The sequence below is a fragment of the Squalius cephalus genome (genome assembly GCF_949319135.1).
Source record: "Squalius cephalus genome assembly, chromosome: 5".
NCBI classification, from domain to species: Eukaryota; Metazoa; Chordata; class Actinopteri; order Cypriniformes; family Leuciscidae; genus Squalius; species Squalius cephalus.
In genome coordinates, this window is record NC_137126.1 from 48,233,412 (window position 1) to 48,254,632 (window position 21,221).

The 21,221-nt window shown below is 38.8% G+C and overlaps 2 protein-coding genes and 1 long non-coding RNA gene across 6 annotated transcripts in view; 2 read left to right on the forward strand and 1 right to left on the reverse strand.

The window, feature by feature from the left end:
• The window catches only part of mtmr4 (myotubularin related protein 4), a 99,287-nt gene that overhangs the window by 76,838 nt on the left and 1,228 nt on the right, over positions 1-21,221 (reverse strand). For 2 of the 4 annotated variants that reach the window (XM_079871840.1, XM_079871839.1), the window contains exon 2: positions 6,885-6,991. In XM_079871840.1, coding sequence (XP_079727966.1) covers positions 6,885-6,887 — 3 coding nt within the window. In that variant the 5' untranslated portion in view covers positions 6,888-6,991. Of the gene's footprint in view, positions 1-6,884; positions 6,992-9,322; positions 9,704-21,221 lie in introns of those variants that run through there. The other 2 variants (XM_079871838.1, XM_079871841.1) reach the window with 2 other exon arrangements.
• The window catches only part of LOC307158907, a 43,909-nt gene continuing 25,341 nt past the window's right edge, over positions 2,654-21,221 (forward strand). The window contains exon 1 of the long non-coding RNA XR_013821293.1: positions 2,654-2,743. This is a non-coding gene — a long non-coding RNA (uncharacterized lncRNA). The remainder of the gene's footprint in view (positions 2,744-21,221) is intronic.
• hpda (4-hydroxyphenylpyruvate dioxygenase a) overlaps positions 4,556-21,221 on the forward strand; it is a 38,020-nt gene continuing 21,354 nt past the window's right edge. Inside the window, exon 1 of the mRNA XM_079871871.1 lies at positions 4,556-4,559. Coding sequence (XP_079727997.1) covers positions 4,558-4,559 — 2 coding nt within the window. The 5' untranslated portion in view covers positions 4,556-4,557. The remainder of the gene's footprint in view (positions 4,560-21,221) is intronic.

Sequence of the window (21,221 nt, forward strand, 5' to 3'; positions counted from 1 at the left end):
CATGTTCATCTATATTTACTGGTTTCACTGTAACTCCAGAGTCTTAATGGGTTTGTTTGAAGCTCCTGGGGCCATAAAACATCTCAGCCTGTATTTTACCACTGAAACTGTACCCAGTTACTCTGTAATGTTTCCATTCGGAGGACAGAGGCGCACAGGTGAGCTCATGCGGGACAGTTTCACAGTGGCGTGTTCAGCCCCACCTTCACACACACAAAAACAAGGTAAAAGATTATTTTTCCTCACACAATACCATGCGGAAAATAACCTACACAAATATGTCATCACTCTACACTGATTACATCAGCTCAGATTCTGAATGGATAAGAATGGAAACATGTGAAACATATTTTACACAATCAATTTCCTCAACGGAAAACGCTCATGAGGATCATTTTACAATGACAACAAAAAACATGAGCTAATTTTGCAAATGGAGTCTCAAGAGAACAGGCAATAAGAAAAACAGTGTAAATGATCACATTCAGAACATCTTCACAGGAACTGTGTTGCGCAACACAATTAAAAGACTAGGAGTGTAACACCGTGTCCTAACCGGAGGCGATGCGATAAGATTCCAGTGACAAATAATTTGTCTGTCCACACTAGACGCGATACGACTGCGAGATGCATCGAAATCAATCAAAACCCACAGCCAATCAGAACAGCGTGTGGGCGGAGTCAGCCAATCAGAACAGCGTGTGGGCGGAGTCAGTCAATCAGAACAGCGTGTGGGCGGAGTCAGTCAATCAGAACAGCGTGTAGGCGGAGTCAGCCAATCAGAACAGCGTGTGGGCGGAGTCAGCCAATCAGAACAGCGTGTGGGCGGAGTCAGCCAATCAGAACAGCGTGTGGGCGGAGTCAGCCAATCAGAACAGCGTGTGGGCGGAGTCTCGCGGCACCAGAGAGTAATCTTGACAGCACTCGCAAGAAAATGGATAAGCAGCTACATAATCAAATTCATAAATATTACACCATTTAAACATTATTAAAAATGCATAGGCTGAGTTACTAAAACAATCTTTGTCAAAGAATACACTTGTTTGTTCACAGTTGTTTGAATGTTCTTGTTTCCATTTGTTTAATTTCAAGATCTGAGGTGAATTCTCCATTGTTGCTTTTACAGCTTCAAAGCTGGAGCACTAAATGATATTCAGTCACATGACACGCTTTTAACATTAAATAAAGCACATAAACAGCACCTGAGATCATCATTGCTACACTTTGTGTTTGTTGTTCCAGCGCGACGTCACAGAAAAATAGAAACAGTTTCTAAAATAGAATCGTTGCGTGCCGCCGTCGCGGCTGGTTAGGACAAATTCTCTGATTTACATGGAAAAGAACCTCTTATCGCGGTGTTGTGTCGCGTGTAGTTAGGACACGGTGTAATGATACCCTCATGTCACGATTCGATACATATCACGATACTGAACTCACAATACGACATTATTGGGATTCTCCAAGACATTAGTTAACAAAAAATGTACTGTTGATTAAAATGCTAAATTTGATACAGGGTATATGCAGGAATCTTGAAGTTAATTTTAATACCTTTTCAAGACTTTTTCAAGACCTTCTCAATATTTTTTAATACCTCACCGCCACTTCAAGCGTGGCCACGAATTAATAATACCTCAGCAGGTTATACTAATTTGTTCCCTCGTTTTACTATATTGTGGCCACGTTGTAAATTTGTAAAACGTGCTGAGGTATTATTAATTCGTGGCCACGAAACAATTCACCTGAATATTCACCAAATCACAAAAAAAAAAAGGAATAAAAAGCTGTACGAGAATAGTCGGCCTTCACTGAAGAGCCATCTTCACAGGTAAGAAAAACAGTTTAATAATTATTATTAATTCGTGGCCACGAAATAATTCACCTGAATATTCACCAATTCACAAAAATAGGTCTTTAGCATTCACTAATTAATAGTATCAAACTGTTTTTGGCCACGTTGTAATTCGTTAAATCAAAATGAGGGAGGGAATTAGTTCTGTGTCCACGATTTATTAAAACGAGGGAACAAATAAGTCGTCGTGACAACTAATTATTTAGATCAGTGGACAGGGCGCATAAGAACAAACAGTGAGAGAGCCCCAGCCGCGCGCGCGCGCACTCTCACCGCCTTCAAACAACACGAGCGCTGTATTGCTCTCTCTCCCTCGCGCATATCAACACAATAGTAAAAGGTCGGAAGACCGATTGTGTTTTATAGATTATAGATTAGTAGTTTGTTCATATAAAGTGTTTGATTAGCAAGTACATGTTAAGGAAATGCATAATACAAATTGTATGGGTTAATGTAACGGTAAACGGACTCTGCGGGTAAAACTGTTGTGATGAAACTGCTGGGGTAAAACTGCGGCTCTGCAGACAGATATTATTGCATTCTGTTCATGCTTTCACCAACCTTCTCTTAAAATGTTTCGGTGCGTTGTAATACGCACTGGGAACACCAGAGCGTACATTGTGCTTTTGAGCCCGCTCTGGTGCTCTCAGAGGCAATTTACGAACGCACCCAGTTTTTTATGTACCTGTTCGTTTTTTTAATAAAAATGACAAAATTCACACGATGTTTTTGGGACTCAATCTGTTGGACAGCTAATTCAGAAAAAAAGACTTTCAAAATGTAAGACTTTATAAAGCCGTGATAAGACTTTTTAATACTTTTTAAGGGTCTTAATTTTCCCAAAATTGATTTATCACCTTTTAATACTTTTCAAGACCCCGCGGATACCCTGTGATATTATATTGTGTGTGTAAATGAATAGTCTTGGACTTGGTGCTGAAACCCAAAGCACAGGACAATAGAGACACCAGAATAACAATATTCATGATTCTGAAGCTGAAAATACTGAATTATTATAATACTGACGAATATGCTTGATCTCTGTCACTGACTAGATATATTTAAAATAATGTAGGCCACTTTTTACTGGTAACATAAAATATTTGGGATTATCAGGACACACATATTCCCTCATTGCATTATTATCCATTATATATAGTAGTTTAATGTAGTACTGACACTAAAACTCTTTTTTCCCAATTTTTTCACTATATACATATTGATGCATTTTTGTATTGCGATGTATCGTGACATGATATATTGTTACACCCCTATTAAAGAACTCAATGGAAACTGTGGCCGCAACGGGCCAGTGAGAACCATTGACCGTCTCCACTCGACCAGAACACAGAACCGGCATCAGGCCCGGGTTTCCCACATAAACAAACACACACACATTAGTTATTAGAAAAAACTAAAGGGCGACTGTAATGGGCAGGTTCAGGTTCTGGTTCTGGTTCGGTTGCAATGAGACACCAGCATGGTTTCTACTGAGAGTTTGAGCAGCTCTTGGCCCGAGCTCAGTTCTGGATGGGCCGCAGTGCAGCACACTCTTAAACACAGAGGTTTACAACCGGGCTTGAGGAAAATGAGGCACAAGCCGTGCTTTGTTTACGGAGCGCACTAAGTGTTTAATGAGTGCCGAGGGGATGCGTTCGCCTGCTCAGAGCGCCACATCCTAATGGAAAAACCAACTAGAGAAACTGTGAGTAAAGTTTAAAAAAAAAATCAAGAGCCCAAAAAACATACACAACTACAAGATGGTGCTCGAGTTACTCAAGCCGAATGATTTATGATGTTCAGTTCTGGTGACGCTTCTTAAACGTCCATGTTCTGCAGAACACCACACAAAAAACACCTTTCCTACACAAGGATTTGAAGCATGCAAAAAGTACCTAACCAAATAAAATGTAAGTTTATCCTCAGATGACCCTTGGAAATTTGCAACCGCTCACAAAAACAGCCCAAAATGTCATATTACTAACCTAAATCAGAGAAAAAATGAGTTATTGCATTGTGACACTCTGCAGATTTCATGATGGACCCACGTCACCTTGACAAAGCCCACTTGTTGTGCCGAAACGCTGGTAATAAATGTGCTTAACCCGTGTGGGTCAAAAAAAATTTGTCAATGAAATGAATGTACTATATTTTAGTTTGATAATGTTTTTTTATTTAATATTTTTAGGGGATTTTTTTAAAAACTAAACCCTGTATTTGTAATCCATTTATTCACTTTTTGAGCATAGACCTGAAGGTTAAATTCCCAACTTAAACTGTGGTAAATCTTGAATCAGTGCATTAGAGCAACAGACTTCAGTTGACGTTTTGATCTTCTGAAGTCTATTATGGTCTTATACAAGAGAATTATGCAAGGTGTCTGCAAGTTTCTGCCTTTTTAAGACCAAAGGGGCTTTCACACCGGAGGAACCTTTTCATAGTTTCAAGAACTATTGGCGGAAGTTCCCGGATTTTCGCACCGCAGGAACTAGGAACAATTTTAGTTTTAGGAACTCTTTTGGAGGAACTAAATTAGCTCCTACTTCAGAGTCGGGTCTAAACCAGCACTATAAGAGCTAACAGTGATGTTAGTGTTCGCCGAGTGGCCAAAAAGGGGTATCCAATAAAACTCCAAACACGACATAGAAAGTCAACCGTCAGCATCAGTCAGCGTTTAAGAGCAGACATGTGCAGTTATCTTCGACATTTCTTCAAACACTTGCACGCAAACATCAAAGACCTTCCCAACATCTGTTCACTCCTGCATGGGAGTTTATGGGGAAAGTTCACTCTGGAAGAGCAGAAAGTGAAAAACAGGAAGAGAAGGGAATGCAAGCCATCACGAGCGTTAATAACGCGGGGTCAGACTGGAGTCCAAACACACACAACATGCAATCTAAAGAGGAAAATCACTACATCCACACATCAGTCTTCACTCCACTCTGATCTGCCAATAAAGGAAGGCTTGTTTCATAAAGATGACAGATGTTTTGGCTTGAACTTACAGCCGAAAGGCATTTCTTTAGTGCGCATCGAGCCAAAGAGCAGCGTTCCCATCTGCCCCGGCCCGCGGAGACCACAGCGCCGAAAGCATGCATGGATTTGAAGCACACAAAAAGTACCAAACCAAATAAACTGTAGGTTTATCCTCAGATGACCCTTGGAAATTTGCAACCGCTCACAAAAACAGCCCAAAATGTCATATTACTAACCTAAATCAGAGAAAAAAAAGTGTTATTGCATTGTGACACTCTGCAGATTTCATGATGGACCCACGTCACCTTGACAAAGGCCACTTGTTGTGCCGAAACGCTGGTAATAAATGTGTTTAACCCTCGTGCTCTTCGCATGTGGGTCAAAAATAAAAAAAAATTTTTTATTTTTTTTGTCAATGAAATGAAATGTACTATATTTTAGTTTGATAATGTTTTTAATTTTATATTTTGTATTTCTATTTACACTAAATTATATTTAGGCTGTATTTATAATCCATTTATTCACTTTTTGAGCATTGACCAGAAAATTAAATTTCCAACTTAAACTGTCGTAAATCTTGAATGCTTTAGAGCAACAGACTTCAGTTTGATCTCTTTTCAAAGATGGACACTTGGCAGATTATTGCTGAAGTGAAAAAAGTTAAAACAAGTGAACTTAAAAAAAAAGTAACAGAATTTTACGTGTATTGTTATGAAAAATGCACAAAAATACTATTTTCAATTTTGATATGAAATATACATTTTCAAAATCACGTTTTACGCTAAAACTGCAAGAAAGTCAAAGCCATAAATCTAAACAAGTTGTGTTCCAAATTTGAGCTTGATATCTTAAATGAGTTTAAAGGGGGGGTGAAATGCTATTTCATGCATACTGAGTTTTTTACACTGTTAAAGAGTTGGATTCCCATGCTAAAAATGGACAAAGTTTCAAAAATTAAATTGTACGTTTGAAGGAGTATTTCTGTGCCAAAAATTGTCCTTCCGGTTTGTCACAAGTTTCGGAAAGTTTTTTTCGAGTATGGGTATGTGTGACGTCAGATGTAGCGGAATTTCCTTATATGGGTCCTAAGGGCACTTCTCCGGTAAGATCGCGGGCGCGCGCGCACTCGTACACCAGAGCAAGAGAGCGAAAGCAGTACCTCATCTAAGCGCTCTGCTCGGCTTTAGGGAAGTCAGTGTCACCAAAGAAGTGTGTTTTTGGTTGCCAGGGCAAGACAAACCTGCACAGATTCCCAAAGAACCCAGCGTTAAGGGAATAGTGGATGCAGTTTGTTTTTCCGGGGAAAAAACGAGTTGAGCAAGACTGTTTCCCTGCATTTCGACGATGATTGTTTTATAAACAAAGCCCAGATCACGGATTTGCAGATCGTCTAATGCTTAAGGATCGAGCAGTCACAATGATAAAGGTCCGCAGTCGTGCATTGGAACCGCAGGCGGTGAGTAAAACTGTTGAACAAATGTCTCTGTGTGTTGTTAACGTTACTAGCTCTGCGCGTTAGCACAGCTTTAGCACATCGCCCACACGGCCCGCCCCCAGCCGCTCGTTTTTTTCCGGAAAGACTCGGTACAGTCTATCTTTCACTTATAAATATAATAAAACTAAAGACTTTTTGGAGATATGAACGATGCAATACTACTCTATAGGTACTCAAGATTAACAGGAGATTGAGTGAAAATGAGCATTTCACCCCCCCTTTAATAAGATTGTGTTTGACTGCAGTACCAAAAGTTTCCACTAGATTAAATTCATCTCTCATGCATTTCCAATGAGCTCATTTTTGACCACGACAGGACCATTTAACCTTTTCAAATCATGTCCATGATTTTTGTGTGTGTGTTCACACAGCAAGTGCCAAAACCTTTACCAAGTTTCATACCATTCCAATGAAGTAAAAAATTCAACAACAAAAATAAGAGCTCTACCAAAGAGCGTGAGAGTGCAGTTATTCTTTCTTTGCATCAAGTTTTTCCCTTTAACTTGCACCTCATAAGGTGTGCGTTTGCTTTGCTGTTCTTTTGAAATTCACATCACTCACCATTTTCTCAGCAGGTGTGCTTTTCTTTAGTCTCGACTGCTTTGTGCCAGCTCTCCTCTCCACGACAGGTCTCGCACCTCACTGCGACAGCTCACGAGACACACAGTCTGAAAGAAAGAGGAGCACAAGTCAAAATGTAGTGGTGACACTGATCCCTGACCCATTCAACACAAGAGCATCAGTGAGGTCCAAATCGTCCCAAAGGTCTTCAATGGGGTTATGATGACAGAACCATAAACATTGTCATTTGTTTTCAGCTTTCAGTAAGATTTTGTTTGACTTCAGTACCAAAAGTTTCCACTAGATTAAATGAGTCTCCCATTCATTTCCAATGCGCTCATTTTTGACCACGACAGGACCATTAACCCTTTTCCTGTCTTTCCTGAAGCTCAAACTGTAGAGCGTTGGCGCTTGCAACGCCAAGGTCATGGGTTCGATTCCCAGGGAAAGCAAGAACTGAGAATTGATAAGAATGTAAAATGTGTACCATGAAATGCAATGTAAGTCGCTTTGGATAATGTAAATGTTTTAAAATGTAATTTATTCCTGTGAGCAAAGCTGAATTTTCAGCATCATCTGAAATGTCACATGATCCTTCAGAAATCATTTTAATATAATGATTCAAAAACATTATTCCACTTATTTATTTACCATAACATTTACATTTAAGACCAGTCCATTGAGTCAAAGTTGAGCTTGCAAATATGCAGTTTTGCGCACCTCTAGTATTATGCATGCATCTTATTTCTTGATTATGAGCAGAAAGTACACACATCAGTGTTGTACAATAAATAATATTAGTGTTCAGCTCCATTCCGATCGAAAGTCTTTCTCAACCCTTTCTCAGGAATGTTCAGCATTCAACGTTTTTCCTGCTCAGAGTCCAAATACTTGCACAATTCAATACAAAAAAAAAAAAAAAAAAAAAAAAAATGTTTGACAGTCGGGCAAACAGGCCTGAACATGCACATATCGGAAAAGAAACACACAGGTTATCAGTGCAGTCTGTCACGGTCACATGCTCTAAACACCACACACACCTGTGTGAGCAAAGACAAAAGTTAAATCATGTGATTTAATCATATGAGAGTGTGTGTGTGTGTGTGTGTGTGTGTGTGTGTGTGTGTGTGTGTGTGTGTGTGTGTGTGTGTGTGTGTGTGTGTGTGTGTGTGTGTGTACACCCATGGCACCACATGCAGCGTTGAGTTGCTAACCCGCGCCGCTCTCACCCGCTGACACAACCTTGATCTCCGGCTACAAGCTGACTAATAGGATGAGCTTTGATTTACAGGAAAAGGAAAGTAAAAAAACTCCACAGGTGCCACACATGGGAATACACAGATCATACAACCACGGATTCTGCTGTTTCCTTCCAAAAAGCTCAATTCCACTAAAAAAAAAAACAATAATAAAAATGAACGTTCTGTAAAGAAATTCAAAAACGGTGATATTATTTTGATAAACTTTATTGTGTGTAAAAGTGCGCCTGATATTGATGTTAACAATGCTTTGGCAATTTAAAGCCTTTTTTTGAGCATGCCAAAAAGCCATTCGAATCATGAGTTGATGAATACAGCTGTCATGGAGTAGCATTATAGCTGTATATCATTTTCAGCTATTTTTGCTAATTAAAAATCGATTTTAATTCACTTATTTGTGAAGACTACTTAACATTTAATGATAAACAGGCATATGAAGTAGACATACATCGCAAAAAAAAAAAAAAAAATTGGTTACACTTTAATTTTAAGATGACCTTGTTACGGTGTAATTATACATTTAAGTAATATTAATTAATCACATGTACTTATACAGGTTTAGGGTTAGGATTATGTTTGTTGTAGGGTAAGTTCCATGTATGCATGATTTATACATATTACTACATGCAACACAGGGACAACGTAAAATAAAATTGTTACCAAAAAAAATTAAATCATGGTGGGCCAGGGTGGACTCGGTTAAAGTTGACTGGGCAAGAAACAATTGACACTGCCATGAAGCCAAAAAAACCTTGCTGAGCTCTGACTAATAGTTTCAAACATGACAGCTCTACATGAATACCAGAGGGCAGCCTTTACTCTCAATGCTGCAGCGATTCATTTAAAACACACCCTCTGACTCCTGCACACACACACACACACACACACACACACACACACACACACACACAAACAGAACAAACTCTCTTATGAGACACGTAATTGACAGTTCTCACATTCCCTTCATCTTATTGCACTTTAAAAGAGAAGAGAAACTTTTAAACTGAGCGTCTGAGGCGACATTGTATCATTCAACACTGAAACATTGTAGCGGTTTGTTGAACGTTCTAAAACTTCAGAAACCGCTACAAATGTAACAAGCGCAACATTCCACTCGCGCGCGTGTCAGTGTCAGCGCGTGAAAAGCTCGAGACACGAGAAAAGAAGTTGAGCTCTTACCTGAGCAAGTCTCTGTGCGTGGACACAAACTCCTTTAGATTTCATGCCACGATCACGCCTATCTCACACACACACACCCACACACACAGAGAGAGAGAGAGAAAGCGCGCGAAGTGGGCGGGGATTCGGCGATGTGAAGTACGTGACAGCGCTGTTCTTGTGCATATCTCAGCGACATGCATAGCAGTTTACATCGAATGTGTTCTAAACACACTTTGAAGGCATGTGCGATCAGACTGCAGTGTGTTCTGCTGCGCGCGCATATAGGAGAACACACACGTCCATAAGCGCGCGCTGTGTTTTGTTTGCATGTAACGCCCCCATTTCACGATCACTATAGAGTCTCCGGACCCCTTCTGAGACCCCGCTCCTGTCTGTGTTTACACTGCCCTGGACTGAACTGGATAACACTGGCAGAGGAAGCCATTTAGTGGAGTTACTTAGTTTAGCTTTAATGGCTTTAGTGTTTCTATAAGCGACAATACAGCACCACATCAGATGCTTAAAATGCTCATTTACCCGTTAAATTCATTCAAAAAAAAAAAAAAAAAAAAAAAACTTATATATATATATATATATATATATATATATATATATATATATATATATATATATATATATATATATATATATATAGATAGAGAGAGAGAGAGAGAGAGAGAGAGAGAGAGAGAGAGAGAGAGAGAGAGAGAGAGAGAGAGAGAGAGAGAGAGAGAGAGAGAGAGAGAGAGAGAGAGAGAGAGAGAGAGAGAGAGAGAGAGAGAGAGAGAGAGAGAGAGAGAGAGAGAGAGACTTTATAATGGTAGAAAAAACATTTTCAAAAGGTCAAAACTGCAGAATCCACTAGGCGTTATATTGGCACTCAAGTAGCCAGCATAACAGATTATGATTCATTAAAATGTATTCATTTACAGTAGGCAAGGCATGTACACTTTATCAGTATGGGAAACAAAGTTCTATGTTCTCCAAATTGGCAAATAAAAAACTAATAATTAAAAGCACTTTTCTCTTTGGATTACAAGCCCAAAAACTACAATGATGTTATTTCAATCTTTTCCAAGTCTAGCAATGTCAATCTTGAGATCTCTGCTATCTCGGGGTGCTCCAGTTCAGTAACAGACTAACACGCAGACAGTTGACAAAATCCAAAGAAACTTGCACAACTTTAGCTTTATGAATCAGTGATAATATGAGCTTAATTATTCAGCGTTTATTGCACTTATTATTTCTCATTGTTGCATACAAACTTCCCCATATTTTCCAAAGCCTCCAGACACACCTCCTTTAAACACGCCACAAAACGCCATTTATGGAAGCATCACTGCACTCACTGACCGAACACTTTATGACGGGCGTCTCACCTGTCACACGATGGAGGAACTGAAAGGAAAGTGAAAGTGTGAGAGAATTTTCCATCTTCTCTGTTTATATCCCACACAAATTCCCTAAGAATTGTGTGGGACTACAATTTTCCGTGGCACTTGGAAGAAATCTTGGGGAAAATATGTGCCAGTATATTTCACAGGTTTTCCCACTAACACAGAGGACATTTTAATTTTTTTTTAAAGATTGATTCTTTGACTTTAAACACATAATCATAAACCTTCCATCACAAATATCAGACGTGAGCTCGAACATCTGAACCGGAGTTGCTGCCACACACTTCCAGAACAGCAAAGCCTTTGAGTAAATGGAGAGATCCGCATTCCCACAGCCACACCCACTGTGGAGAAACACGGGTCCAAACACGCCAGTCCTTATCTGACTTCACACACAGCAAAGAATTCAGGAACCCAACCATTTATACATGCATTTCAGAAATCTCAAGTGATGGGTTGATAGACAAATGTGATTGAATATGGTCATTTATGGCCAACTTTTTAACGCCAAGAACCTTCAAAAGTGACGATCCCCCTAATCCCCCAAAATATGAGGCAGTTATAAGTTTTAATGTATACAGACCCATTTATATTGTGTCTGAAAATATAAAATTCAATTAAGACAACATGCAGTTTGCAAAATCCAATAATTAGCTCTGTTATCGCACACTAAGGCTGAAAATCTTTTAAAAAAAATTTTTCTCCAATTAATATACTTTAACACCTTTTATAATGATGTTCCAGAGCAGCTTTACTGAATATAGTGAGTAAGATTATAAAAACAAAACGAATTTAAAAAAAAAAAAACCTTCTCTTGAATGTAACAAGTTTCTTTATTGTCATCGATGGTTCCATGAAGAACTTTTAACATCCATGGAATCTTTTCAAATGCACAAAATGTTCATTAGATGATTAAACTGTTCTTTACACTAAGAAAAAAGATGGTTTCTTTAAGAACGGTTTAGAGACTCACTATTTGCCATACACATAGGTGTCTAAAAAAAAGCCTGATAAAACATCTGATCTAACCTTTTCATATTAATATCCAGTTGTGAGAAATGGTTCCTTTTTTGGGGTATTTTTTTTTAGACGTCACTACTTCGGCTTTCGAGGCCCTAAATTCTCAATTTTAATGACTATTTTGAGCGTTTAGGATTTTTTCTTTTACAAAGTACTATGGCTGCCCCGATGGAAATGTATAACTGTTCCAAAAACAAGTATTATCCGGACCTCCACTGGGAAGGAAATGTAGAGGCCGGAGCTCCTGGAACTTTAATTGAATACCCCTGCTTTATAGTAACCCCTTGACCTCAGTGTGAAAACCCCAGAGTACAAAGTAGAAGATTTAAAACATGTCAGTAATACTTGGCCCTGTTCACTCCTGGTATTAAGATGTGTTTAGGTCGATCGGATCACAAGTAGACGAGGGAAACACATTCCCGTTTACTCCTGGTGTTTTAATCCGTCTCTTTTGTCCACTTTTGACCACTTCTGTCCTGATTTATTCGAGGGGAGGGTCTATGGATGGGTAAATGCTGGGCTTTTTCAGATCTTTCTAATGGACGAAATAAGCTTGTGTAATTTACACATGAACGCGTCCGGAGATGACGGAAAAACATACGGAGAGCATCAGCTTTCGTTTCTGCTCTGACAGCCACAAGACCAGTCGAACGCTGTGAGTGTGTGTTAGAAATCAGAAATGTTGAGAACATTGTGCTTGGTATGTTTTTCATCTTCAAACCAAACTTGGGTCTCCAGCCGACAAAGTTTAAATCCCGTCTGGCTAGAGCTCTTCCCATTATGTTTACTCATTATGTCAGTAGGCAGAGAGCTGGGACCTGTAGTTGCAAGTATCCTCGTAAACAACGCAGTCATTTATGTCTCAAGTGAATGTAAACAGTTGAGAAAGAAAACGATGTGTAACAGTGTATTCGATCAGTGCATTCGCTCTTAAAGTGACAGCAGCCTAATAAACCTGGGGCCTGTACCATGACGGTAGTTGAACTAACTCAGGGTTACAGGATTAGTTGAGTTGACAAAACCAAACCAATCCAACCACACTTTGTTGGTACTATGATGCTGATCATCAACTTTCTCGGGCTTTGATCCTGAGTTTAGGAGTTTAGGTGTGACATCAGTAGCGAACAGCCAATCACATGCTGAGAAAGAGTGAAACAGATTCATTTCTCACGAGAGAAGAAGCGTGCAAATTTACACAACAAGAAGAAAATAGCTGTCTATGAAAGAGGACAATTAAAATAAAAGGTCTTGCTATATCAGTGCAAGTAAAAGTTGTGAAGTTAGTTTATACATTTGATAAAGGTAGAGAAAATTGAACATATAAGCTCACATGTAGTCATTTTATAGCTTCATCTATTGATTCTACCATTATATATTTATTCAATTAAACTGTGCGTAATAATAATTGATCAACAAAAATTGTACATGTATGATCGATTAAGGGTACAATAATTACATAAATAATATCTAAATCATACAAAATTATTATTCAAAATAATCTTTAATTAAAGCCAGACGATTTTGTCTTTAAAAATCATTTGCTGCGTAGCGATCTTTAATTTGGAGTGGAAACAGGTGACTATCGCATCAGACATGTGACACTTTGCTCACAGCTGATTGGTCCAAGTTCAGTTTGCAACATCACCTGACCCGGACCAGGTTAGCCATGTAGTGTAAGTTACTATGGTTGATGAACACTGCTAAAAGCCAAACCACTTTCATGGTGCCTAAAACCCAGGGTTGGCGCAAACTAAACTGAAACATATCGGGCTAGCCACCTAAACCGGCTTCATGGTACAGGCCCCAGGTTGTCTTTTGTGGCTCTTCGAACACATTCGACCACATGAGGGTCTAAAACACAAAAGCTATCCGGTCGAATGTGTTTTCGACTACCTCTGGAAGTGAAAGTGGACAAGCTCAAAACGTTTTAAAGGGGTGGTTGATTATGGTTTGACTTTTCTAACTTTAGTTAGTGTGTAATGTTGCTGTTTGAGCATAAACAACATCTGCAAAGTTACAACGCTCAAAGTTCAAAGCAAAGGGAGATATTTGCTTTTAAAGAAATCGCTTTTTAAGGACTACAACAAACGGCTGGTAGAGACTACACCACATTCCTCCCGGGTTAGTGACATCAACAACCCTAGAATTTACATAAACCCCGCCCCCTGAACACGATTTATAGATTATCAAGACAGAATATGCTAATCAATGACTAGAAGATAACTACACATGAGCTACATAAATTCATCGAAGCAATGTCCTGTTTCTTCTACATGTTGTCACTTCTTCTTGAGTCTCTCCATCATTGTCTGACTCCGGTTTGAACATAAAAGGCTAAACGTTTTTGACATTTTCAGTGCATGTGTGTGTGAGGTAAAAGGACAAAAGCTCTTGAAGCTCCGCCCTCTGTGCCGGGAGCAGCAGCTCATTTGCATTTAAAGGGACAGCCAAAACTGTGCACTTTGCTCACCCTCAAAAAGTGACAACTTTAACATGCTATATAAAAATATCTGTGGGGTATTTTGAGCTAAAACTTCACACACACACACACACTCTGGGGACATCAGAGACTTATTTTACATCTTGTGAAAAGGGCATTATACCACCCCTTTAAAACCCGTTTACTCCTGTATTTAACGTCGTCCACTAGTGCTCCGATCGACCAAAACACATCTTAATACCAGTTGTAAACAGGGCCTAAAAGCAGCGATGATGTTTAAATGTATACAAGTACATTTACATTTATTCATTTAGCAGACGCTTTTATCCAACAATAGAAGTAGTTAAACTAACAGTAGAACAACAATATGCAAGTGCTATGACCCTTCCCAGTTTAATCTGACACAGTACATGTAAAAATAAATAAATAAATAAAATACAAGTAAACATACAGCAACAGATTGTGGAACAAAAATGCTTGCATCCTCAATAGCCTATAATTTAGCAAATAACTTACTACTGCACTAGACGGAAGCACGTGGAGGAGTTCAGAACAAAGTCAAAAATGGCCGAAGTGAAAGATGTTTGCCTGAACTGCCTGTGCTTTAGCTCAATCACGGAGAGCATTTGGCAACAAAACAAAGCTGTTTTATTCCTGCTGATGCATTTATCCAGCGGTCAACTCTGCGAAACGGAGAAGACTACGCCAACTTCCACACAGCGTTGATCTAATCATGAGCCCTGCTTGTGTTCATCAAAACACAGACAATCTAGAATCTGTTTCGGCCAAAACTAATGCATAAAGGGTTGTACATCTGACTCCACCACCTCGCTGACCTCAAGAGGCTTTATCAAGCTGAATCTCCATTCAAAACACAGATACAAACACTGTCGTCATCAACTGAGCTAATTCAGTTCACTGCAATCGCCTGTCAGGGGGAAATCAATTTCATGAGCCTGTGTTTAGCATAGATGACAATCTGATCTAATTTATTTTCCTTCAGATGAAAACTGCATCTGTGCAGATCTTATGAACACAAACTGGTGATTGGAAAGCACAGCAGGGCCAATGTAAATACAGTAAAAACTTGTATGTATTAAACTCAAGCACTAAGATCGTCCCGCTATGAACGATTCCTTAATTCTTAGTTCGTTACTAGTATTTTTCAAAGCAATTGACCATTCGCAAAGACCCGCCCCCTTTAGTTACTGTTGCTATGTCCGACAAGCCACGCCTCTCTCACGCCACACCATGTTCTCACGCAGTGAAAAACCAAGGGGGTAATCCATCAGCCATCAGCCGGAAACTGAAGCTTCCCCGGGCGCCGCCATTGATTAGCCGACCATCTCCTGCTGTTAGCATTCCATTGACTCCCATTCATTTTGGCGTCAGCGAATAACTTTACATCTGAGGCGTTTAAAGACTCCATTTGTCCATTATTTATTTATTTATAAAGAAACACGAAAATGTATAAAAGGCTCCATTACCTTGTATCTTACGTTATGGCCCGGTAGAAGCAGTTTTTGTAAAAATAGGCTAACGATTGCGTCACAACCACGCGACTCTCTGTCGCACAGTAGAGAGATTACCGTATGGATAGGAGGAGAAGCTTGCGGGCGATCGGGGGGACGTGGAGGCAAAATGACAAAATAATTAATCAGAATACTTAGCAAAAGTTGCTCCTCGCTCATGGACACCTCCTACTCACACTCTCCGTCTCTGCAAGTTTCGGAAGGGAATGATTCAGATTTCTCTCGGCACAGCTACTAGAAGAGAGACGGGTTGCTCACGTCACATCTACGTCATCGAGCTCAGTTTGAGTCTGCGTAGTCGCTCCGCCATCAGGAAGTGAGTGCTTCTAATTGACTTCACTTTTCTCCGTTGAAGTCTATGGGGTCGCTGTGTCCATTTCTTTTACTGGCTATGGGAAAAACATCGCGGAGCAGAGAGGACACTGACAACACACTGATACACAGGACAGACCAGGTTACTTTTGATATGAAACGAAGTCTCACCTTTCAAATTTGGTAATTTTTTAAAGAAATTTAAACAATAAATACCATTTTGTAGCTCTTTAATGTGTCTGACAGATCGCTCAGTTAAAGCTGCTCGTGAACCGATCATCTCTTCCCTCTAGTTAATTTATAGCATCAAATAAACATGAATGAACATCAGAAGGAATGTTGTTTTAACCGCGGAAAGACGTCAGTACACTCTCTTGGCGGATTCGGCGGATGGCGGATTATGATTGGTCAGATCGCCTGTCAATCAAACTCCCTGCGAAGGGTCAATTGGACTTTCTCCTGGCAGATAATAAAATGTTAAACTGTAGTGAAAATTGAAAAAGTAGTGAAAAAGTTATTTTTAGGGGTCGTTTTTTTTTATTTATTTTTTTATGCATTTGGCCGTTTATTTACACGACAACAGCATTTTGAAGGCCTGAAAACACAAACTTTTGAAAAGAGGTTTCAAAGTGCAAGTTTATTAAAACTATACCGTTATCGTCTCCGTGTAAACTACAAAAAAACGTGAATTTGTGAAAATTGTGATGTCATGCACGTGTGTATTATGTGTTGTGTTAGAAACACTTTGTTTGTTTCTGTACAAAGTGATATCGCCAACTACTGGCCTGACAGCAGAATACAGCGGTTTTAGTCGTTTTATTTGTAGTTTTTGTGGATCTGTGTGAAAAAAAGTGTGTGTGTGTGTGTGTGTGTGTGTGTGTGTGTGTGTGTCTGTGTGTCTGTCTCTAGGCAGAATAACATTTAAATGATTCTGCTTGTGACCTCAGTATCACTTCTCTATGCCAGAAAAAGAAAGTTTCACTTCTAAATTCTCCTGAAATTCTTTTCTGAGTTTCACCTAAAATTCCACATTGGAAAAAACAGAAGATATAAACAAGCTTGTCTACTACATATAACCAATTTTATAACCCCTAGGTTACATGTCAACGTTATACAAGCACAAAACTGAAAGACTTTCATCAATCATCATCATAGTTCACGTTATCATTCCAGAGATATGAGATATGAGTTAAACACAAACACAACATGTCAAAGTTCAAGCACATGCTAAATATCCAATAAAAAAGCAATAAAACAAGCATCTGAGACCTGCTCACGTTTATTTACAGACATTAATTACAAATAGGTTTATGGGATTGTTCAAATAAACAATAAAAATAATGATAAAAATAATGGTAACACTTTACAATAAGGTTTATTAGCTCACATGAACTAAGAATGAACAATACTTCTACAGCATTTAATAATCTTATTTAATATTAATTTCAACATTTACTAATACGTTATTAAAATCAAAGGTTGTATTTGTTAAGTAAGGGATAATGTATAGTGAGCCGGTTGTTATAGTGAATAACAACCCCGACAGGCTGAACGGGATCCCGACGCGAAGCGGAGGGATCTTGAATCAGCCTGAAGGGGTTGTTATTCACTATAACAACCGGCTCACTATACATTATCCCGCTTATTACATGGCTACCTACAAAATAAATAAATAATTTGACACAAATTATTTATTTAAAAAGGAGTTTATTGATTTAAAAACGATTGTATTGCTTCCGCCAAAGAAAATAGTCCGTTCCGCGTCCACAGCAACGCGCTGTTTTTCATGGCAACGGTCTGTTATACTTCGCAGCGGTCTGTTATCAAGAAATAACAGACCGCATTCTACATTGGAATTCAGCCAAGCCATGTAATAACATTAGTTAATGCACTGTGAACTAACATGAACAAACAATGAACAGTATTTTTATTAACGAACATTAATAAGTAATGTTACAAATGAATTGCTCATTGTTAGTTCATGATAGTTAATACATTAACTCATGTTAACAAATTATTGTAAAGTGTTACCAAAATAATAACTTCCAATATAGAAACAGTGATGTTCGACAATTGCAACTTAAAGGGAGACTTCACCGATTAGTATTAAGCTTTGTATCAGGAGAAACCCGGTGGTATTCTCGAGTGACCGTGCTTCCCTCCCTCATGTCCCCCTGAGACGAGAGATTTCTGTATTGTGTGTCTGGAAAAAAATCTCAGATGACGCAAAAATCTTCATTTATCATCATCAGAGGCTTTTGTGTCCAGAGGCGAGAGACTCCAGCCAGTAGGAGGAGCTCGTCCCGCATGTGTTCAACCCGCCCATAGGGGGAGCTCACGATAAAACGCCGTCTTTTCAGTTTCGAGTCGACTAGTAGCCTAGCTGTATCATTTCTCCCGATACTGCCCTCTGTAACCGGTAGGCGTGGCTTGGGAGTGTCCTCGTAGGGCAGCGAAGCAAGTGCATTCTGGGAGTTGTTGTCTTTCATCCACATGAGCCAAAAATACATTTTCTGGCTTTTCTGAGTCTAGAAGGCTCCAACTTCTAAAATAATTTCACATTTCTACTACATAAATGACCCAATTTAAATACACATTCATCTTTCCAGCAGCGAAATATCCCTTTAATCATGTGAAATGCATTTACATCACCAACGCCCTCACAAACACATGGTTTTGTGCGTTTCATGTCCATTTGTGTGAATCTTAACACACATTATCAGCACAAATCATCGGTCTATAGAGTGAGTGCACGCATTTTCAAGACTTTTTAACCAGCTTACGGTTAACCGTTTCCCTGCCACCTGGTCACTCGTAGCTAAAACTTCCAGCTTTCTTATAGGAGAAGTATTATTAACAGCTAGATCATGAACATACGGTCACAGCAGGCTTCAGGAGCTGGATTCAGAGCGGTACACGAGTCGAGAAGTCATGGGTCTATTTAAAGAGAAGTCTGACCTGTAACACGAGCAGGAGCCATCAATTAGACATATCACCTAAAGCAGGGACACGCACTGAGCCCGAGGAATGTGAACGGGACACGCTGGGTTTGAATGGGTCAATCACTGATGCTCACTGGGAGATTTCTCAGATTATAGGCTAAACAAACCGAGTCAGAACAAAAACGCTTTTGCAAACTAGGGCTGCACAATATATAGAAATATCGCAAACGTATATATCATGATATGCATATCGCAACAGCTTGCAATAACGGGTCATGAACTAAAGACAAAGAGAAAATCACTCGCTGCTCTCGGCTGAATAACTTTTGTAGCTTTAATAAGAATCAGGATACGGGTCATTGACGAATAAGGTTTTTAAAAGTGTAAAAAAATAGAATGGAGATATAACTATATTTGAAACCCTTTTTTTAGTTTACCTAGGTGTTAACAATAAGATTTTGTGGTTTGTACAATCAATTAACACTGTTTTTTGTCATTTTTTACCAGACGGAAAAAATGTCACCAAAAAAGTCATTCGGTTTAACCACTGATTTGAAAGTTAAAAACTGATTTGACATTGATGTTGAGATAGTATATAGTGTGTACCACAGAAGAAATATTAAAACAAAATATCACTGATCTCATAAATGTAATCATTTATTAGACTACTCTAAACACTCCAACATATTCAAGTAAAACATTGCACAGGGAAAGGCGAAAAAAGAGCCTTATCTGCTTTATATTTGTATTATTGTAGTTCCTTTAGTTATTAAAAACAATATTATTCCATTTAAATATTTACTATATCGGTTTTACCGAATGACTTTTTGACACTTCAAAATCTTTAAAATACCTTTATATGTAGTAAAATATAATTAAAACCTTTTGGATTCAGTGAAAGAGATCAAGTTGTACTACCTTACATACTTTGGATGTTATATATTTGTTTTTTTATTATTATTATTAAGGCCTTTGGACAAAAAAAATGACCCGTCACGTCATTGACCCATATATTTAATTCATACAGTGAAAACTAAGCAGCGTTTTATTTTTTACATTTGATTATTGAGTTTCTGTTGTTAAATAACCCTAATGTAGGATAACCTGAACCCCACTGATGTTAAAATAACACTTCTTATGTTTCAGTAAAACACTGATGTTCACTTTCAGAAGTTGAAGGGATGTTTTCTTGTCACAAAAAGAATGTGAAACTTATTTTAATTTTAAAGATAATTTAAGTTTATTTTACACACTTTAAGCATTATCGCATCGCATATCGAATATCTCATTATTCAATGAGTTATCGCATTTTTCTTCAATATCGTGCAGCCCTAATATAGCAAACATCGTTCCATTTCCTGCAGGCCACAAAAGCCACGTGTAATCAGGAAGAGTTGGACATGGACAAATACATCCACTACAAACCATGTGAAAAAGCCACAGCGAGCGTTTATCAGGCGCTCTTATCCAGAAAGTGCTTAAACTTTACATACCAGACTTCTGTTATCAACTTTAGACTGACATCTGCTAGAAAAATGTGATTTCTGAACAAATTCGCACTCTTAAAACGCACAAATAATCATTATGCTGAAATATCAAACCTTGAGGATCGACCTTAAAGGAGAACTCCGGTCAATTTTAACATTGAGCTCATTTTTTTGTAAATTTGGAGTGCTGTCAGTACAGAGAACAACGACAAAAATCGGTGTTGCCTACACCGTGTTATCCTCTTTTTAAAATTTGCACCCTGTTGACTTCAATGGGGCAAGTTTTAAACCTGCTTTTAGCCTCTTAACATCCTTGATGTGTCATTACAAGTGCACAGGTCATGTGAGTGATTCCTTCAGAGTGAACACGAGTGAGTCTGACTGCAGTAGATGTGAAAGATATGAATAAAAATTATGTTTATTCAGCCAGCGCACATACCTGTATTTACATCCTGTTTTCGGCTGAAGTCCAAAGTAATCGATTGTCGAGTTCACGCGCATAGGTTTAGCACGTACGATCATGCGCGTGAACTCGACAATCGACTACTGTGGACTTCAGCCGAAAACAGGATGTAAATACAGGTATGTGCGCTGGCTGAATAAACATAATTTTTATTAATATCTTTCACATCTACTGCAGTCAGATTCACCCGTGTTCACTCTGAAGGAATCACTCACATGACCTGTGCACTTGTAATGACACATCAAGGATGTTAAGAGGCTAAAAGCAGGTTTAAAACTTGCCCCATTGAAGTCAACAGAGTGCAAATTTTAAAAAGAGGATAAC